This window comes from Falco biarmicus, chromosome 6 (assembly GCF_023638135.1).
Source record: "Falco biarmicus isolate bFalBia1 chromosome 6, bFalBia1.pri, whole genome shotgun sequence".
NCBI classification, from domain to species: Eukaryota; Metazoa; Chordata; class Aves; order Falconiformes; family Falconidae; genus Falco; species Falco biarmicus.
This window is the reverse complement of record NC_079293.1, coordinates 43,379,273-43,401,077: the sequence shown is the minus strand read 5'-3', so window position 1 is coordinate 43,401,077 and position 21,805 is coordinate 43,379,273. Positions and strand designations below refer to the sequence as shown.

General features: G+C 37.3%; 1 protein-coding gene across 1 annotated transcript in view; it reads left to right on the top strand.

Annotated features, from left to right (window-relative positions):
* The window catches only part of SHPRH (SNF2 histone linker PHD RING helicase), a 55,061-nt gene that overhangs the window by 9,719 nt on the left and 23,537 nt on the right, over window positions 1-21,805 (top strand). The window contains exons 6-17 of the mRNA XM_056344633.1: window positions 72-222; window positions 1,936-2,041; window positions 2,539-2,795; window positions 3,225-3,920; window positions 7,283-7,534; window positions 8,939-9,017; window positions 10,800-10,963; window positions 11,050-11,306; window positions 14,046-14,167; window positions 16,969-17,057; window positions 18,771-18,860; window positions 21,266-21,373. Coding sequence (XP_056200608.1) covers window positions 72-222; window positions 1,936-2,041; window positions 2,539-2,795; window positions 3,225-3,920; window positions 7,283-7,534; window positions 8,939-9,017; window positions 10,800-10,963; window positions 11,050-11,306; window positions 14,046-14,167; window positions 16,969-17,057; window positions 18,771-18,860; window positions 21,266-21,373 — 2,371 coding nt within the window. The remainder of the gene's footprint in view (window positions 1-71; window positions 223-1,935; window positions 2,042-2,538; window positions 2,796-3,224; window positions 3,921-7,282; window positions 7,535-8,938; window positions 9,018-10,799; window positions 10,964-11,049; window positions 11,307-14,045; window positions 14,168-16,968; window positions 17,058-18,770; window positions 18,861-21,265; window positions 21,374-21,805) is intronic.

Sequence of the window (21,805 nt, the reverse complement as noted above, 5' to 3'; positions counted from 1 at the left end):
TGTGTCCCTGAACATGTGCTTCTCTGTTACACCATGCTACAGTTTAATTTGGGAATGTACTTGAATTTTAGTATTATCCGTGAGTATCCAATTGCTGGACCCCAGTGGCCTGGAGGTATTTTAGCAGATGAGATGGGTCTTGGAAAAACAGTAGAAGTGTTGGCTCTTATTCTGACTCATACTGGACCAGACATTAAACAAGATGATCTGATGTTACCTGAGGTAAGAAAACCAGGATAAGATTTAGTACGAAGAGTTAATGGAAATGCACTTCTCTTGAGTTTGTTGCTTTCTGGTTTATAGAGGTCCAGGTCTAAAGCTGGATTAAAGTACAGTGAAAGTGTTTGCTTTGTAGGAGGTGGTACTTGGTGGCATAAATAGTGGAATGGTTTGCATGAGAAGTGATTGATAGTTTGCCATTGTTGAAGAGTGTTAGCAGGCAACTGCACTCTTAATAGGCTGTTGGTAGTTTACACACAGTGCAGGAGTGTATAAATATGTAACTTAGTGTACAATGTTGGAAATAATTCTCCCCTTAATTTCATTGTGTTGATGAGTGTCAAACATCCATTGGACGTGCATTCTGTGCTAAAATAGGGGTGATTTAAACTCTGTGAATAAAGATTTCTGCTCCTCCTCTATTTCATATGATAAATGGGCTTAGTTTTGTATCTTTTCACTTTCCTCATCTGTGCATTCTGTGAAAACTTAGCACACTCACTAAAACCAAAAATTCTTCCTGCAGGGAGAATTTTAAGTAAACTTTTGCCACTTCTGTGAGTTCCATCCTTTTGAATTGATGGCAGCCCATTTCACTGTACATCTATTCATAATGATCTCCTGCCTGATTGTAATTTTATCAGCTAAAAAGACCCAGTTTTAAAGATAATAAGAAGATTCTTAAATGTATCAGAGAGTCAGCGCTGAGGAGTGTGAAGAAGGGAGTATTGGCACTAAAGCATCTAGACATCAACTGGCAGCAATAGCTAGAGACCATAGCTTTTGGAGAGCTGGAGTTAGAAACTGTTTCATCATATGAGTAGTTGGGACAAACACTTAGCTAAAATTTTAGGATCTTTATGAACAGAATTACGTGACATTGTCTGTGATTAAAAGGTACTGTTCCACTCATCCAGAAGACCCCTTTTCATCTGTATTTTTCTTGTCTTCAAACACAAAATGACTTTGTCCTGAAGAAAAAGAAAACAGAAGTGCTTTATTCCAACAGACACTTTCTGAATGACTCCTGGCTTGTATCAGAGTTACTCCAAGTATTTCAATTCATCGTAAGGCTCAAACAGTGTTTGGAATTTTATTGCAGTTAGTGTTAAAGAATTCAGCAAAGAAACCAGTTGGACAGGGCAGAGTGATGTGTCAATGAATACAGCTATAACAGTTAATCCAGTTAATCATAGAATCATTTGTTCCAGCTTTGGGATTCTTTTTTTATGTCCTGGTTCTTCAATATGCATCTCCTTGAATTAAATCACTATTCCTGAATCATTAATAATTAAGTAAATTTGGGGGGGGCAGTCTCTAAAAAGCAACTGACTTGTTACACAGGTGACTAGGTCTTTTCAATCTATATTGTGTACCTCCTTTTGTGTTTCTAGCTACATATTAAGTACATATTTTCCTTCCCCCATCAGTAACCTAGATCACTTACCACTACAGTCCTGCAACAATTCTGAAGTAGCGGAGGACCCAAGTGGCTTGCACAGGGCTGTTTTTTCTGTCAGCGTAAGGTGCTGAAGAGTTTGCTGAGAAACTGAACTGAATGGGGTATCACTCTGTACACTAAAAATGAGCTATCTGAGCAAATTTGTGAGATCTGTAGCAGCTTATGCTTATTTTCAAATGTGAAAAGATTAATGAAGTTCAGAATGACTGTGAAGAAATGTGAGCTAATAACTTATTTAATGTTGTCTGCATTAGGGTAAGCTCGTGAACTTCTTTGTTCCACCTCAACCTTCGGAAGGAAATAAAAAGAAAAAACCAAAGGAAATGGAGCTTAAATTGAAGGAAAAAATACAATATCCTAGTAAGTGTTTTTGATGACTTTTAAAATACCTTTTGCTTTTGGCATCAGTCTTATATTGGCTGCTGACTATGAGCTCAAGACTACTCTTCAGTTCTGCAGAGTGAAATTATTCTTTTGCTGAGCACTCTGATCGAGGATTGCAATGCTACAAAGTCATCCACAGTTAAAAGTTACCAACTCAGAACTCTGTTCTACAGAGCTCCATGTAACTAAAGGTTGTTGTAAAAGAGTTTATGCATTTAACTGAAATACACTGCCTTTTTATAAACTTCAGTAAAAAAGAGTGGCTTCTGTTGCTATTCATTATTGTCTAAGAATCATTGAAAAACAGTGATTTGTAGGGCTACCTCAAGTAAAGCATTGTCAAAACTCCTGCCTGTCTTTATTTTGCATTTTTTGGATGAACACAGTGTTTATAGTTCCCTTGATGTGCATTCTCCAAGGCAACTTTCATTTTATCTGAGCTGTAAGTTTTTTTGCATTGATTCTACATACAGGCTTACGAGTGATGATACTAGCAGCTGTCAAGGAAATGAATGTGAAGAAAGGAGCATCCATTATTGCAATATTTAAGTACATCAGTGCTATATATCGGTATGACATACAGAGAAATAGACGGCTTCTCAAAAGGACTCTAGAAAAACTAATAGCAGAACGAGTAGTAGAGCAAGTCAAAGGACATGGTCTGGCTGGGTCTTTCAGGCTGGGAAAGAATTACAAGGAACAGAAGAAGCGAGAGAGAACCAAAGAGCAGGTAAAACATGCTGCTGTAGTTACTGCAAAGAATGTTGCAAATGCAGATCTTACTTCTACCAATTGCATGCTACTGTCAACTGTGTTGTCTGTGTGCACTATTTCAGCGTCACTGGCTTATTGATAAAAATGAAGAAAATTGAAGCATTTACTTTTGACATTCATGAACAAAGAAGCAGAAATCATAAGTAGATTAAATTTGGGCCTAAAATATTAACTATATCTGTCATAAATCTTTTAAAATAGTGTTGTGGGAGCTGGTGGTGTATTGTTCTGTGAAGTTGTCTTTTGAACACTGGTAAATATTAACCAAATCTTCAAACTGGAAATTAATATAAAATCTTAATATCTGTGTCTTGATGTGTTTATACATTAAAAAAAAAAAGGTGAGGAGAAAGTCTGTATATTCTTGGTTAATTTTGCTTTGTAGATAGCAAGGTCTTCAGAAAGTGTTCAGAAGAAGCAGCTGATTGATGCTAAAACTCAAACCAAAGAATCAAGAAATAGTAATGTCACTTCTGAAAATGTCATTAAAATCCCTTCGCGGGTGGATATCACCATGGAAGAACATGATTATTGTACAACTAGCAAAAATAACAGGAAATTTGAAGCAGATCGTGAGAACTCTGTAAAAGAGAATAATGTGCAGCAGGAAGCTGTGGTCCCAAAGTCTCCTGATTTGCAAGGCAGCCTCCTTGTCTCCAGTGATGTGAGCAGTCATCCTGATTTTGATGTTTCAAAAACTACAGCTGATGTCCAGCAGGAAATTCCAAAGGACCAATCCTCACATTCCCAAGAACATGCCAGCGGTAACATACAACATAGCAGTTCTGTATTTCCATTTAACACCTCTGAATACCGATTTGAATGCATCTGTGGTGAGCTTGGGTTGGCTGACTATAAAGCTCGTGTGCAGTGCCTGAAATGTTACTTATGGCAGCATGCGGAATGTGTAAACTACAAAGAGGAAAACCTGAAGATCAAGCCCTTCTACTGTCCCCATTGCCTTGTGGCAATGAAACCTGTTTCCACGGGAGCAACTCTGATCATTTCTCCAAGTTCTATTTGTCATCAGTGGGTAGATGAGATCAACAGGCATGTAAGATCATCTTCTCTTCGAGTTCTGGTAAGGTTGTGTTCATATTCTGGCGACCTACTTTGTCAAGGCTCGGGGCTTCCTGTCTGACGCATCACATAAAGTTCGGGGGTTTCTTTGTCCTCTGTGTCAGAATTGTGCGTTTCTTGTTATTAGACCTATGTTTTGGCATCCCATGGTGCATTGGTGTCCCAGAAAGACTGGCTGCATTTAGTTCTTCATTTTTTATCTCATTAGTTGGTCACTGGGAGGTGATACATTGGACTAGGTATCTATCAAATGGAAGCAAATTTTGAGCAGTTACAACAGCAGGTGATTTGAGAGGGAAGGTTTTGTGTGTGTGTGGTTTTTTTTGTTTTTTTTCTGAAAGCTTACCAAGGAACTTAGAAAGGCCTAACTATAGTTGTTCTGGTAGTGTTGTCTCACATTTGCACCCAAGCAGCTCTCTAACAGTTGCTTCTCATTTTTTTTCTAGATAAAATCGAATGTTTCAGTAGGTAAAGTGTGCTTGTGAATTTCTGGTTCTTGGGCTTTACAAGAGAAGTCTTGGGCCTTGGTGTTTCCAGAAAATAACACCTTTGCAACTGGGGCACAGTGTCTATAACATCTGCCATATCTTTTAGGATCTTGCTCATCTGGAGACCATGTATTGTCCTTTTACTTGATTTCTAATAGCTGTATGTGTATAAAATAATTACACATATAGCAACTATGGCTATACAGGATTTTTTAAAATATAGTTATCGCAGTATTCAAGGGTAGCCATTGTCTTTTATTAATGATGTAGTCAAGTTTTGTCCTTTGTATTTTTAGTAGGCAAGAACCTTTGCAAGGATAAAGTACTCTGAGAACCGTACATCCCTTCTGTTTTGAATAAAATAATAGTAGTAGCAGATTGATGAAGAGGGAAAGCTTTGTATTCAGGGATATATCTGATGTCTTCAGCTATGCTGCATAGATGCCCGATGTATACATGAATTCTAGGCTTCCGGTGAGCTATTTGTGTGAGAAGTGTAATTAGTTTTAGTGCAGCAGCTAACAAATGTGTAAAACTTGCACAGTTTTCTTAGGATCCAGTCCAAGTTTTATACCAGCTTTGATGAAAACTGTCAGAAATAGATTTACATGGTAACAGTAAAAGAGCTTAAATCCCGCATGTCTGTACGTTAAGCTGTGTAACACCTTCCATTCTAAGACACTGTTTTCAATTTTTTTTAACTGCCAACTATAAGTCATCCAGACTTCCTTTCAGTGTTGCTTCAAAATGAGAATTTGTTGGGTTTTTTCTGTAACATTAACGTGAAAATAGTGCAGACATTTCAAAGAACTAGTTTCTCATGTTAACAGGCTTTGCATTGCATGCAAAGGGTGTTTTTTATTTTTCCACCAGCTTGCAACCCATGGGAAATTCTGATGGCTTTATGTAATAGACAAAGAAAATTTATCTGTAGATCTTGCTTTGTGGCAGGTTGTCTTTTCCTGCCGCTGTGAAAACAACCAACACTTGGCCAAGTTACAAACCTCCGGAAAATCTGTTCATAAATACTATGGAAGAGATCATTAGACTTCGACAGCTACTTTTTTTTCTTCTTCACAGTTGCTTCAGTGAGCATGCTCTTTTTTTTTCCTTCTTTTTCCTCCTCTTTCGTTCTTTCTCTTTTGTTCATGTGCATTGACTTGGTTGCACGTCCTCCATTGTCACACTCTGGAGCTGAACAGAAATTTTCTGCAAGTGTTTCTTCCAGTTGACAGAAACACTGTTGCCGTATGCACAAACATAAAGGAAGATTATTACTTGAAGAAAAAGACCGTTAACAGTGAAATTAACAAATGTGAAATCACATACTGATCATCAAGGGGTAAAGATGGGGGGGAATCAACTAAGGTTTTATAGTGCCACCTTAATTTTGGTATTTTTAACTATTGGTTGTGTGATTGAGAGTGATAAAGTTTGTGCCCATATGAGGGACTGAAAGACACTGTGATTTTCTTAAATGGTAAAAGTGTTTGTAGGTAGTTGCAGGTAAACACTAAGCAAGATTGTGTGTTCTTATATGATAAATCATGAACTTGCAGAATGAGAGACGAATAGAAAGATGCTAGTTATTTCAAGATGAGACTAAAATACAGATTCTTGCTAAAAAAGATAGGGATATTCCTGTATCTGTCAGAAGGAGGCCTTATTTATGTTAATACTGTGATTAACCTACAGACCTAGATGAGTGTTAAGGAGTAGGTAATGATAAAACTCTTAAAGTAAGCAATGGATGCCTGTAATTTTGAAGTAGGTTCCTGAAGTAAATTGGGAGCAAGAGAAAAAGTTTGTATGAGAAGGAGAAAAAAAAGGCAATTGATACATAGCTCTGGTAATAATTGTTCTTAGTACCTGAAAATCCAGGACATGAGGAATTGCTCCTATTCTAAAAATAGATTTTGTGTACTGTACCACATATTATTTGAAATTTTAACATGTTTTGGTATTGTAAGTATACTGGGACTCGTACTACATGCTGTATTTATTTTCTTTAGATAAAGAATATTATCCTGGGGAAGCATGTAGTAAGATATTTGGTGTAGCTTGTTAATTTTTTTATTTAAACTGTATTTGGTGTAGCTTGTTAATTTTTTAATTTAAACTGTAGTATGTTTCCAAAGGATTAAAATGCTTTAAAAAGCATTACACTTAAAAAAAAGCTTTATGCTTAAAATGCTGGGAGATAAGAAAAATACTTCTGATATTAGAACAAATGTCAACATGAAAGGTTTATAATAATATTCTGTGGATGCACAGGGACTGTTTCTTACTAGGTATTCTTTCTTTCTCTTGAGTCTCTGTAGAAGTCTCTTTTTTTTTGTAGATAAAACATTACCCAGAGTATAATTTCTGGGTTTTAAATGTTTTGCTGCATAATTCTGTCTTTGCTTAATTATCCATGAAATTTTTGGGGCATTGGGGAGAAAGGTAATATACCTATGGTAAAGAAGGAGAGGACTGAATATGTAACACTGACTTACATAATGTTGCTCTGTACAACATTATGAAATAATTAATTTTGCAAAGTAACTGTTACAACAGATAACTGTTGTAGAAAATACTGAAGTCCTTTTCTGTTTTTCTTCAAAGGAGGAAAAAATTGTTTTGTGAAAATATAAATAATCATACATAAAAATTTTGCATCAGTGTCTGGATTGCATTTATTATTGGTGTTACTTTTGTGTATTTCCCACCATGCTACTATATGAATACAGGTTTTATGAACAGTTTCTTCTTATATGAGTAACACTGCTAAAAGCATGCATGTTGTAAGCTGTATGGGTGTGTTAGAATTTTTACTGAAGTGGCTCTTACCTTCATTCTTTGCTATTGTGCTATTGAACACAAATCTGTGTAGGTGTATCAAGGCGTGAAGAAGCATGGCTTTTTGCAGCCACACATGTTGGCAGAGCAGGAGGTAGTTATCACCACATATGATGTCCTCCGCACTGAACTGAACTATGTAGATATACCCCACAGTAACAGTGAAGATGGGCGCCGTTTCCGCAACCAGAAGCGGTACATGGCCATTCCCAGCCCCTTGGTAGCAGTGGAGTGGTGGAGGATCTGCCTTGATGAAGCACAAATGGTTGAATGCACTACTGCAAAGGTATGACGTTCCTGGTCATGAATTTATTTAACTTGAAAAGGTTTTGACAAGCTTATTGTAAATAATACAATAAACTTCCCTCTCCCCTTCTTAACGTTCATTGCACTCAGGTAATTTGTCCTTGCAGCTTGTTCTTTATAAGTGAATTTTTTGTTGGAGTTATTTACTAGTAAGTGGTTCTTCTCTTGGGATTTTGGCAGACTCTGAAGTATACCCACCTCAAAAAATACTTAGTGTAATCTATACCGACAGTTCAAAAAACTAGGTCATCACGTTGTATATGGTGTTTGATAATTTCAGACAAGACACTGGCCTATTCGGTGACATGATTCAGAGGCATAGATACATCCTTTGAGTTAGAAGCTAAAATGGTCAACAGTCTGTCTGCAAACTCTAGGGCTGTAGTCTGCAGAGGGTGATTAATTAGTATTTGTCCAGTCTTTTTGCCCAAGACAGGAAGACAAAAATGCTACTTACATAATGAATTATGGGCTTTAATTGTTTGTTTTGGTTTTTTTTTCCCCCACATACTGTTTCTTTTGCTGTTTGTCGTCTTTGAACCTGTATGTGGTGGGTTGACCTTGGCTGAATACCAGGTGCCTCCCAAGCCACTCTTATCACTCTCCTCCTCAGCAGAACAATAGGGGAGAAAATAAGATGGAAAAAAAACCCCCACCTTACGGGTCAAGATGAAGGCAGTTTAATGAAGCAATAGTAAAGGTCACGCTTGTGGAAGTGAAGAAAACCAGAAAATTTATTCTCTACTTCCCATCAGCAGGTGATGTTCGGCCACTTTCTGGGAAGCAAGACTTCATTATGTGTAGTGGCTGCTCCAGAAGGCAAACGTTGTAAATAATGATTGCCCCTCCCCTTCCTCCTCCTTTCTTCTGGCTTTTATATCTGAGCAGACGTCGTATGCTGTGGAATATCCTGTTGGTCACTTCGGGTCAGCTGTCCTGGCTGTGTCCCCTTCCAAGATTTTACGCACCCCCAGCCTGCTGGGGGCTGGTGGGGGATGTTGGAGAGGCAGCCTGGATGCTGTGCGAGCGCTGCTCAGCAGCAGTCAAACCACTGGTGTGGTATCACCAACTTTCTAGCTACCAGTGCAAGCACAGCACTGTGAGGGCTGCCGTGGGGCTCAGCCAGACCCAATACACCTTAATTGCACTTAATTATTTGGAAGTGGATATGACTTTTACCAGCTTTCAGTTACCCTCAAAAAAGCTCAGTACAGTAATTTTATACACATTTTTATAATATATTGTATCAATGCTGCTTACAGGTCTGCTAATCTCACATACTGAAAAAATGTTCAGACCTTTTAAAAATAAGGTCCACATCTTTACAGACTGTGTTCCACTCTGTTCTTCCTTTCCAACTGTTGGTTCTATCTTCTTTTGCTAGGCTGCTGAAATGGCACTCCGCTTAAGTGGAATCAATCGCTGGTGTGTCAGTGGCACTCCTGTGCAGCGAGGATTAGAAGGTGAGATTTTATGTAGCAGTGTCTTCTGTGGGTTTTTCTTGTGCTGATAATTAGGTGTAGGGGTTTGAAGCAGTTAAAATGTCTGCTATTTTTTCTCTGAATTCTTTAGATGCTCTGACTTGGGAAGCAATAATCTTTAAGAATGTAATAAAACCATCAATAAATAAATGTATCAGTACAAAAATTGCAGAGCTGAAATCTTTTTATCTCCCTGAATTAGCAAATACTTTGAGGAGAAAAGCTGTATGGTGGAACAGCTGACTCAAGGCTGTTCTCCAATTTTCACTTAGTAAAGTGGGTAAATATTAACCCTTCCTTATTGCAGCTAAAGATGGTCTGCACTGCTTACAGAACCCTTCTGTCCAATACAGCAAGCAAAGCTGTATTTGCTTTTTGCATAGCCCCGTATGAACTACTGTGGGCATCAGCTGCCATGAATATAAATTCTAAAAATTGTACTAAAGCTTTATGAAACTGTCTTAAGTCCTTATGTAAGGACTTAATGAATTGAGATGAGTGGCGTAGGGAGCTGTATGTTAGCAGGTGTCATTTATCTTGTCTTTTTTGTGAGGTACTCAAGTTTCTGTAGACAGGCTTCATACAGAGATAGAAAAAAGAAAGGAAACAGAGTAACTTCTTTATCTCCCTGTGTTCTTTGGATTTAGAAATATGTGGTGCACATTGAGGCAATTTGAAGGTGGATAAATCGGTGTAAGCATTTGTGTACATTTGTGAAGTATTGTTCAGATACCAAGCTATTATAAAAGTCAATATTGTAGATTAATTCATTATGGAATTATGGATTAAATTTATAAATACACACAGTAGTTGTGAGAATACATAGTTAATAAAGCAAACACTATAGAAGTGATTCATTTGACTGTCATGATTAACTTGTTCAAGTCCTTATGTATGATAGTGTTGATTTAATACATATCTGAAATGTTACATTGTCCATAATACGTGTTGGCCAGGTGCTCAGGCTATATTGAGGCAGCCCCCATCACAGAGGGGAGAAAACTGCTGACTGATTTCAGTTTGTGCCCCAGTGTTGTAATTAAATGGGATAGAATGTCTGGGTAAAAATTGCTTCCTGCATAGAAATAATTCTTAGAATTTTTCTTCCCCTGGTCTGTGATGTATTTGGTGAATGTCTCGCATTTCTCATCTTTTCCAGTAAGATTTAGATATGAGCTTAAAGTCAGTATGTCCTTAAATTTTGTCCCCCAGAATGATGGGTTTCTGAACCATCTCTCAATTAGTAAGAAAACAATAAAAGTGTGTTTTGTTAATGTCTTATGCCTTAGTAGAAAAGTGAATGTCTTCTGAATTGCAGCCCTTTCTAGGATTGTGGGCAACAGACAGTTGGTGCACAGCAGGCTGTGAAGTAATGATACTGAGCAGTATTGCTTTACAAAAACCTGGCAAATCCAGTTAACCATATGCAATCATGTAACTTCTACCTCTCACCTCTGCTCTGAATAGGTTTACGTTCATTGCTCTTGAAAACTTGAAAAGAGGGAAGTGTCTCACAAATAGTTATAGTCCAGAAAGTTCTATGAAAATCAACAACTAGCTAAAGGAGAGAACCTCAGTCGTCCTCCACTTGGTCAAATTACCTATTTTGGTGAGGGAATGACTGGAAAACAAGTGGAAAGATGACAGCCAGGATGTAGTTGCTTTATGTCTGGTAACCTTTGTATGAAATGTAATTTTTTTGGAGGCGTATTGTGAAGTATTAGAGCACAAACACTGTACTAAAACACTTTCTTTTCTTGGCAGATCTGTATGGATTAGTCCTTTTTCTTGGAGTTGATCCTTACTGGGTCAAACATTGGTGGGACCAGCTTTTATATCGACCTTATTGTAGGAAAAATCCCCGGCCTCTCTACAGTCTAATTGCCAAAATAATGTGGAGATCAGCAAAGAAGGATGTGATTGACCAAGTAAATAAGAGTTTTGGCTTTTAAAATTCCTGAACAACATTTATCAATACCTTTATTTGCAAATTACTTTTCTTTTTTAATTGCAGATTCAAATCCCTCCTCAGACAGAAAATGTACACTGGCTTCACTTTTCTCCTGTGGAGAGACACTTCTATCATCGCCAGCACGAGGTGTGCTGCCAGGATGCATTGGCAAAACTCAGGAAGATTTCAGACTGGACTCTTAAGCTTAGTAGCCTAGATAGAAGGACTGTGACTTCTATTCTGTACCCTTTGCTGCGGCTGAGGCAGGCCTGCTGTCATCCACAAGCTGTTCGGGGAGAGTTCTTGCCATTACAGAAAAGGTGAATTTCTGTCACTTCTTAAATGGCTGGCTTTATCCAAAGCAAAAACTCTGATTGTCTCCAGCAGTGCAAGATCCTGTACAGTTCTCAAACAAGCTTAATTTTAAGCTTATTTAGTTAAATATGCAGCTATGGCACACCAAGGTATCTGACTTCTGAAGCTGAGTAGGATGCAGTAGGGTAGTTAATGTAGTTCTTGTGTAAAAGACTATGATACTGGGAGGCAGTTGTTAGTGCAGTAACATTTTAACCTTACGATGCTGATGGATACTGATGGTGTTGCAGGTGACAGAGTTTGAAACAAACCCGATTCTTTTTCAGTTTTAAATAAGCCCACTGATTTTTTATTCATCTTTAGAAAACTCATGTTTATAAATGAGAACAAAAACCAAAATGAACCAACAGAATGGTATAATTCTTTAATTCAAAGAAAATGTTGTTAATCTAAGGTTGCAGAATTGGTAAAGATAGATCCAACATTGAAAGCTGTTTAAATCCTTCGTTCTTTTTTTTCCTCCTTTGTGTGCTTTCAAGATCATCTTCAAGTGCCCTGCAGATACCAGTTTGGTCTTAGCCTTTGTTAGACCAACAGCATGTTGCTAGCACTCTTCGTGAAATATAGCTACTATTACTTTTTCAGTCATTTAGAGGGGCGTTGTGAAAGAACAGGCTGTTTTCATTCCAGGCTCTCAAAGTACTGTCTGTGTTGTTTCTGTTTGAAGCTACAGGTAGGGAAAAAATTAACACTGCCAGTGTTATTTCTGCTGTGCCCTGTTCTTGTTCATCCATTCTATTCAGTCTTTTTCTATCCTTTTATGAAGTTTTGTGCCTACTCCTTCCCCTTTCTCACACAGGGCACCTACATTGCCTAAGCAGCTGTAACGGACGTTGCACCTACTTTAGCAAGTACCAGTAGTAGGCGCTATGCTATAGCACTTTCTGTCCAACAGTCTGCTAGTGTGGAAGCAAGGACTCAGACATGGGAGAAATCAATATTCCCACCAGCCTATACAAGATTATTTGCATTAAAATGAGCCCGTGGAGTACAAATGAAACATCTAAACGGAGCTGAGTATGCTGGGGACAGCTTAGTAGTGTGTTGGCTTTGGTGGAATGGTTGCGGACTAGCAATGAAAATTTTTCTTAAAATTTTATGTACAAAGAAAATTTGTTTCCCAGCACTGTTTACATATCTTTTTTGTGAACCAAGCTTGACAGCAGCAGTGGACGTTCCTAGAACAGAAGATTTGGCTCCTGGCCCTGGCTTTGATTATATTTAGGAGAATAATGAAGAAATTCAGTGCTAGGAGTTTTGATGAATAAGAGAAATCTACTGAAACAAGCAAGTTGATGCTGGAGCATATGGATAAGAGAAACTGGCCCGAAACAAGAAAGCTGAGTTTGAAGCATGTTGCATGTTAGATGACATTTTTTCCCACTTGTGTAGTGAAGGCAGTAAATGAGAGCATCTACTCAGCAAAAATATAGCCCTCAAAAGGGAGTTTTCTAGGCTCCTCTAGTTAAACTGAGTAAAAAACGTTTGGTTTTGTCTCATTTGGTAGTCTCAGGCTATGTATCAAGTTGCATACTCTTTATGTACATCATTTTGCTTTTACAATTTTTCTTGAAACTGCTGATGGTTTTGAAAATGAAAGGTAAGTAGTAATAGCAGAATTATCAGAGTATGAACAGCAGGTGCTATGTGTATATGCCAATACCCCTCCAGAATTCAGCTAATTACAAAGTCATTTTATTGATCTAAAGCCTACTGTAGTGTAAACTCGAGGGCAAATGGAACAGTGTTGCAAGGCAGGTAAACTAAAGGCTTAGTCAAGAATACCCTTCCAGCATATCTTGGGACCAAACTGCACAGGAGTTACATCACCTCTTACCCTACTCCATCTACAGCACTATACACCAAATAGTAGATGCTTCTCCTGAAGGTCAGTGAGGCTGAGGAGCAGAGTTTCAGGGAGCACGGGGTGGTGTCTGTTCTCACAGAAACAACTGGTCACAGAAGCAGCCTCAGGTCAGCTGTTGTAGACTGTTGCAGTTTACTCTCCTATCTGTTCACATCAGTCTTGCTGCCTGGATTCTTTGTCCCTTGGCCTTACTCCAAGCTGTTCTTCATGCTTCTTTCTTTCTTCATTTTCATCTCTGTTCTTCCTCTTACCTGTCAATTTCCTGTATTTTTGTTAAGCTAATTCTCTCCGGACTAAATTCTTCTCATGAATTACAAATATTACAAACAAAAGTAGACAAGGAAGTTTGAACGATAATTGCTAATCTTTACTACTCTCATTTCACATAATTTTCTGTTTACCTTGACACCTCATGTGTTTTGCATGTTTAAATTGGTAGAAGAGGGGAGAAACACAGTCTCATAGCTGTTTTCATTTGAACAGCTTCTAGCAAAATTAGGTCTATTTTTGCTTGTTTCCAGGAACGATTTATTTTGCCTTGTGAAGGAATATTTTACCCAGTTCTAATTTTCCTTTTGCTTCTTATTTCTTGCTTTTAGGAGCTGTCAACCCCTTGACATAATCAAGTTAGGGTAAAGCTCCAGCTGGAAGAAAAGCTGACTAAGTGTTTTTTTTAATAAGTAAATAAATCGCAAGTAAACATTTGCACAGTATGTTGCATGCAAGTAATAATCTTCTATGCTGCACAGCATGACAGTTTTACCTCTCTAGTGTTGTGGTTTTGTTTCAAATTTGAGCCATTTGGTCTCCATTTCAGCACCATGACCATGGAGGAACTGTTAACATCTCTACAGAAGAAATGTCGAACAGAGTGCGAGGAAGCTCACCGACAACTGGTGTGTGCTCTAAATGGCTTAGCTGGCATCCATATCATTAAAGGTAAGATTGGGTGGCTGTAGCATATTCTTTACTCCTTTTAGTAGGCTAATAATGGTTTAGACAACACAATGTAAAAACAGTGGCTTTTTCTAATTGAGGGAGAAAGCCATAGTGAAATCCAGGGAAGCTAGAGAGGCTTGTAACAGTATTTGTAACAAAAACCAACATTCATTCTAGATGATGGAAACAAGGTGTAGTTTGGTGTATCTTTGAGATGTCTCAGAGTATTTCTGGCTTTTATGTTTTATATTCTTTCTTGATTCTACAACCTGTGTACTGAGAGGATAAAAAGTAGTACTTGTGTAATTAAGCTGCTTTTGTTTTATCAGTACTGCTTTCTGGGCTTCCTTTGTGCCCCCTGCCATGCAAACTGCTATCCTGACTGTGGAATCTCTTTGCTACTGCTTGCTATAGAGCTTTGTATGTATGTAGTTTGTCTGAGTTGAGGGGAAAAAAGCTTTGAATGGGAAACAAAACTAATTGTGTTAATCTCAAATGTCCCATTAAACAATATTAGAATAAACTAAAATAATTTAGTCATGAATGTGGAAAAAATGCCTCTTTGCCAAGTAATAAGACTTTTAAAGTTGACAAACTGCTTGAGTTTTTCCAGCTCATGTTAAAGTCTTCCTTCAAAGAGGAGAACAAGCGAACTGCCTCTTCTGTTACTTTCAGAAAGACTACAGAGTCTGTAGTTAGTAGGTTTTTTTACTTTGTTTTGATTGCAGGATGGAGATCAAGTGTTCCAGGTAGAATCAAGTGCTTAAAAATTTAAATACTTCTAAATTACATTATTAGCCAAAGTAAAGTTTGGCCTTTTTTGAAAAGTAGGTTGATGAAAATTGCATCTGGTGAGAAATAAAAACAGGACCGAGGCAGAGTTCTGGTCTATAACACACACACACACCATGCCCCCCAGCATTACTGTTACTCAGTCGTCTTTATCAGCAAGGAGGAAGTGCATATTATATGGAAGTGACGCCATGAATTTATTGTTGGTACAGTTGAAATCTTAGAAGTCTAATTGTTATTAGTCCAACTCTAATTGCTCTGGGCAAAAAAAGAATAATCATCGCGCTTATTTCTACTGCTGGTCCTGCTTTTATGCTTACCTTTTTACTGCCCTTCTGGGTCCTGAGGTCAGTGGTTTCATACTGGGGGTGGCAATGCTATGGCTAGTTATCATTTGGAGTTCTTTGTCAGGAAGAGTAAGATGTTTCTGTTGATGGTTTCTTCTTTCTCACTCAAGGATCCAGTTGGGGTCATTTTGATGTTTGCTAGCACACTTTTACACCTTTCTCGCTCATCACTGGTCTGCAGTTCCACATTAACACCAAACTTCGTGTACATGATGCCTTTTATGAATGTTACATACTATTTCTTTGTTCTCTTTGTTGCCCCTAAAACCAGTTTTGTCCAGCTCTAGGTCTTCATTTCTTTGACTGTGGGTGAGTTACTAATAGCCATGGCTTCCTTATTCACTGCCGAGCCTGTGCACCATCTCTTAGCATCCCATGGCTGTACTCTACACTGCATCCTAATCTTTACTTTTCAAGTTCTCTGCTGTTGTTACTAGGCCTGTATTTCTCTACACTACATCGTTGTGTTAGTTGTAAATATCTCATTCTATGTGGAATAACTGCTTGTTACTGCTGTGTATATAAAGCTGTGATTGTACCACACAGAAAAAAGTTCAAAAAGAAAAAAAAGACAAAATTAGTCATAGACACCTAGCGAATTAAAGAAATTGCTGTCACAGCTCAGCCAAGGAAAAGGTCGAGGTGGGTCAAGAAGAGTTCAAAGGAGGCCTGACAAGCCTCAAGCTTGAGGCCATGCAAATTCAGCAAATCTCAGCACTTTTGGCCTGTTACTAGTAATAGCAACAGTATATTGCAGGACTACACTCTTACAACTGGCAACTGTTTCAATGTAAGAATAAACAATCTTGTTGAAATAGAGTTGTTACACTTACAGATAGGTAGGAAGATGATTTTTGTTTTACTGTTATTTGTTTTTATACTTTTCATGTCCCTGTACTTCTCCATGTTTTAAGAGTCTGCTAAGGCTCTTACTGACTTAAGTAAATTTCAATCGGTTGAGAAAAGAAAATAAAAATTGATTATTTTTTTGCTGCTTTTCCATACGCAAGTTCAATTTTATATTTCTTTTTTAATTTATATATATTTAATTTATAAATATATTTCCTGAGATGTGATTGTGATGTTAGCAGCTTACATCAGTAGTTATGCTCCCTGCATGTATTTAATCATTTCTGCATTTCTGAAGTATGACACAACTTTCATTGTTTTCACTGGAGGAGTGAATTTGCAGTGCAAATTTAGTAATGCACCACTGCAGTGAGTTGTAGATTGTGGGGTTTTCAGACTTATGCAACTGTGAATACGTATTCTAGGATCAAGAATTCTACGGATTTTGCAGTCACAAAAGATAGTTAATTTGGAAACTGCTTTAGTATTTGTGAAATATAATACTCTGTCTTTTACCAGATTTTTGGGGTTTGGGGTTTTTTTTGATTTATTTTTTTTGGGGGGAGAGGGTGGAATGAATAAGGAAGGTTTGCTTGAAGACAAGCAAATACTATACAGCCTCTCTGAAAACATCTCTAGTATGTTACAAGTGACGGCCAGTTGTGACTGCTTGTATGTTTAAAAACCAACACAATATGTGTATGTTTTTGTTACTTTTTTCAATTCAGGAGAATATATATTGGCTGCAGAGCTGTGTATATTTACAAAACAACACAATATGTGTATGTTTTTGTTACTCTTTTTTTAATTCAGGAGAATATGCATTGGCTGCAGAGCTGTACAGAGAAGTTTTACGATCATCTGAAGAGCACAAAGAAAAGCTCAAAACAGATTCCTTGCAAGTGAGTGAGCATTCAAATGTAAAGAGATGTAGTTAAGAACTGGAATACTTTAGATTTAATTTACCAGGTCAGTCTTTTCTTCCTCCCATTGGTGTGCTGAATGACTCTTTCAGTCTGCTGTCGTTGTCATGATCTTTAGATAGGAGTCTGTCCAGTGATCTTCATGTTTCTTTTTTTCTTTTTTCTAAAGATACCGTGAGTCTTCACGGTATCCCAGAAGCAGTGTATGATCTCCACCTGCTGTTCTGCAATAAACTTAACAAGCTGAATTCCTAGACTTGTGTATGTAGCTGTGACTACTCACATTAATGGTACCATATTACATCCTGCAAATACAGGCTGCTGGGTTTTTGTTGAGAATGATATTAATGTGCTAAATGGTAGAGAATAATAACATTGTTGCACTGCAGATGATGTTCTCTGGAGGGGCGTCAAAGCGTGAAAAAGAATAAAAGTGAATTTTCTCTTCAGGCAATATATTAATACATTTTGAATACTGTATTAAAAATATGAATATATTTTCCTGGTAAAAAAGCAGTGGTTCTCTAAGTAACGTATTTTATGTCTTCAAGAAATGTCAGTTCTAAATTGACCAAAATTTTCTTAAGCATAACAAGATATTTAAAATGTTAATGACAGGTAAATAAGAAGTGTTCAATTATCTATTTCTTTACTTTGCTTGCTTCCATAAGTTACTGTTTGATGATCCTGCCTGTGGTCATCTCATGGCTCTGTTGTGTTCCTTTGATCTTCCTTTCTCCTTTGTGACTTCCCAGAGGCGTTTTTCACTTAGCATAGCCATATCAGCATAAACTTTTTAAGCTACTCATAACAAGATTAATTAAGCTGTTTTATTGGATTATGCAATCCAGTAAAGCTTTTTTTCCTTCTGAAAAATGTACACTGGTTAATATAGCCTTTGTGTAATAAAACTCAGCTTCTGTTGAGTGCTTCCCAGTTGTGTAGGCTTAGCTCTTTATGATAATGGCAAACTACTGCTGGCCAGTGCTCTTCAGTGGCTGAGATAGTAATAGGGCAAAGGGGAACTGAATCCAGTAGGTGAGAACTGCACAAGTTCGCGATAGTTGAAGTTATTAGTATGAGTTTGTGGGAGATGAGCAGTCAGCGTAATATTAGGGGTCTGGTTTAGGATACGTAGGGTGAACCTAGGTAAAAGGAGTTGCCTTATATTAACAATCAAGTTTATTTTCCCTAAAAACAAACAGAAATGTCATGTTCTATTCAGTCACCTTTTATTTCAGAAAAATGAAAAACATGAAAAAAGATTGAAGCTTTTGGAAGCTGTTTTGTTTTTCTAATAGCTTATCTAAAGCAAAATAAAGTTAAATGAATTATAATACTCTGAAAGATATTTATAAAAGAATGGGCTCTGAGATAAATAATTCATTTTCCATACTGTCAAGGGCTGTTTTAATTAAGAGGGTGAGTATAGGACAGAATCTGATGACTTGGCATCAAAATTGCCTGCCAATTTGCTTTCGAGGTGTTGAAGGTCTTTTTAATGTTTCATTTCCAACCTCGAAGAATCTTCATTGCCTTTAGAAGATGCTTCTAGATTAACAAAGAAAAAATAAAATTAATTGTAAATGACTACTAACTTCTTGCTCTAAGCTTTCTTTGCTGTTAAAGCTTTTCCTGTCACAGATGTTGCAATGTATTTTTTCATGATTGCTGTTGACTTTCTGTATTTAGAGACTTCATTCTACACACAATTTGATGGAATTGTTGGCAAAGCACCCAGGAATTCCCCCAACTTTGCGTGACAGCCGACTTGCAGAAGAGGTAAATGTTCATTTATTATATATGAATAAATTTTGAAGAGGACCTCTTCAGTTTTTTATTTTTCAATATTTTCTGTAACAGAAGAATTAACATTAACTAGATTTCAAATAAGTGCAACTTAAAATGTAACTACGTACAGTTCCTTTCAGGTTAGTAAAATCAAGAGGTGTTTATTGTGTGAGGTGAGAGCAGAAATGTCCAGTAAAATGCTGCTGTTCCGAGTGCTTGGTAATCTCTGTTTTGTGAGCGTCTTTTATTGAGGTTTTAATAATTTTCATGTCTAAAATGTGCTTTTCCCCACCCCACAATGTTCTTGTGGAAATAACTTGCATAGATGTTACTGATAAAGAATACATCATCCAGAATTGAGTCCTTTATTTCCTCAGATTTTCTTTACTTTTCTCATTTTGACTGCAGACAGTCACAGTCTTCTCTAGGTGAAGTTTGTTTCTTGCATAGATGCCCTAATCATCTTCTCAGTCATGCCTTGAAGCTGGTTTTATACCTCTTTTTTTGGTCCTGTGTGTGGTACTGATAACATCTTCTTTGAATCCTTCTTGAGAAGGTCCTGATTTGCAGTGTTCTTTGTAGCCTAAAGTTTGCCAGTGGCATCTGCCCAGGTCCTCCCTGTATTATCTATATTGTATTCACATGCCCTACAGCAACTGGTTCACCCCATCACTCTTATACTGCCTAAACATATAGAAAGGTTGACAGTCTTTGGCCAGATGAGTGAGTCGCTGTGTGTTACTCTGTGTTCCTGTTTAACTATATCCTTAACCTTAACTGGGGAAATACCTGGTAAGATAGCTGGGATCACTGGTCCTCCTCACTGGTTACTCATAGTGGATATATGGACTACATTTGCAAAAGAACATTGTTACTGTGGCATCATTTAGGTTGGAAGGGACCTTGGGAGGTGTCTAGCTGTACCTCTCGCGCAGAGCAGGGTCAACACTGATTTCTGGCAAGATAACTCAGGGCTTTATCCAATTGGGCTGTTAAAACCTCCAAGGAAAGAGATTTCACAATGTATCTAAACAGCCTGTTCCAATACTTAATAATCCTCATATTGGGGGCAAAAAGTAATGACATAGAACCTCCCATTCCAATTTATAGCCATTGTCCCTTGTTCACTTGCCATCTACTTCAGTGGAGTGCCTGGCTCCCAGTTCTTGGTGATTCCCTTCTAGCTGCTGGAAGGGTGCTATTTTATATCCTCTAAGCCTCTCTTCTCCAAGCTGGACAAGCCCAGTTCTTTCAACATCTCCAGTTATATGGTGGTGTTCAGTATCTGTCTTATTATTTGAATATCTTGTGATATTTTATCATTTTTATGCAAATTCTATGCATAGGTAGTATTTACTCTCTTTTAATGAGACTTGTTCTTTAAAATATTTAAAGAAGTTTCTACCTGCTTTTATAGAAATACTGCCCATTTTTTCTATTGGCCTGCAGCTCTAGCAATTTTTTTATATCACCTTCTTCTGATATTGTAAAGAGGAGGACTGGAGAATTTGTATTTTGCTTACAAATAATGAAGCAGAGATTGTTTTTTGTAGCTATCTTTTGCCAGTAGCTCATCCAAATACCTGAGAGTCCTATACACTCCTGGTAAACTGAGCTTCATCTGTAACAATAATACTATAATTATTTTGATACTAGCAAACAAAAAGAAGACACTTAAACACATCCTAAGATGCACAGAATAAGAATACCCAGTGAAATCACAATGTAATGGTGAAAGATACATATGTGTGTACATGTTACTTGTAAGAAATGTAACTTGTTCATCAGTTGTTAAAATATCAAATAAACTGGTACTCACTGTATTGTGGAGACACCTGCATACCAAGAGGGGTTTTCACTGTCAGAAGTAATTTTTATGAAAAAATTGTGATCCACCTAAAAATAATGAAATATAAACCTTTCTTGGTTTTTTATGGGTAAGTTTTCTATGTAGGTAAGTTAAATTGTCCTGTTCTCATGTTGTTCTAGGGTCGTTTTATTGTTTGCCTGTTCAACACAATGTAATTTAATTTAATTTAATAACACAATTTTAATTTAATAACACAATTTTAATTTACAGGGAAGTAAGAATTAAGAATTAAATTCCAGTTCATTTTTGTAATGCAGCGTATCCTGTTGTGTTGTTTGGGCTTGTCCAAAAGCAAAATTGCATAGTTAGCATCTTTGTAGTCATTTCTCTTCTGAAATTCTTTTGTGGGCTTGCTAATAAATGCTAGATTCTAGAGGAAAAAAATGCTAGATACTACTTATAAATGAAAGGTAGAAGTAGGAAGCTTAAGATTTTAAAATTTTATGGTAGCTGGGAAGTTTTTATATTTTCAGTTATTCTTCATAGATATGATTTGTGCATAATTTAAGCTCTTATTTCCATACAGGCAGAACAGCTCCGACAGCATTATATGAGTAAATCCAATGCGGAAGTTGCAGAAGCCCATCAGGCCTTACAACCAGTTCTTCAGACCATTCGGGAGCTCCAGAGAAAGGCAAGTACCTCTTACATGTTTAGTGTCTGAATTATGAGATTTTTAAAAAAACATTAGCTTCATCTGGCTATCCAGTACTCCAGCTGTTTATTATCTGAGTTCTTTGAAGGCCTATTTTAAATGGGACTTTGGCAGTGTGTGCACACACGCACAGCTCCAAAACATATTCTGTGTTCCCCGCATAGAGGCACACAGTCCTCAAAGAACAGATGACTAAAACCAGAAGTACATGGAGAGATGATTCAAGTAGTTTAACATCATGCTTGATTTTTGTTTTGACTGTGCTGCACTTGTAATTTAGGTAAATGTTACAGGTTTTGGCCTTGAACATTCCTGTGTTGTATCAGATGGCGTTTCAGTTACTTTCAAAGGAACTGTTCTTCGACATGCATTTAGTCATTGTGCTTCGGGTTTAATTGTGTTTAGTCAATA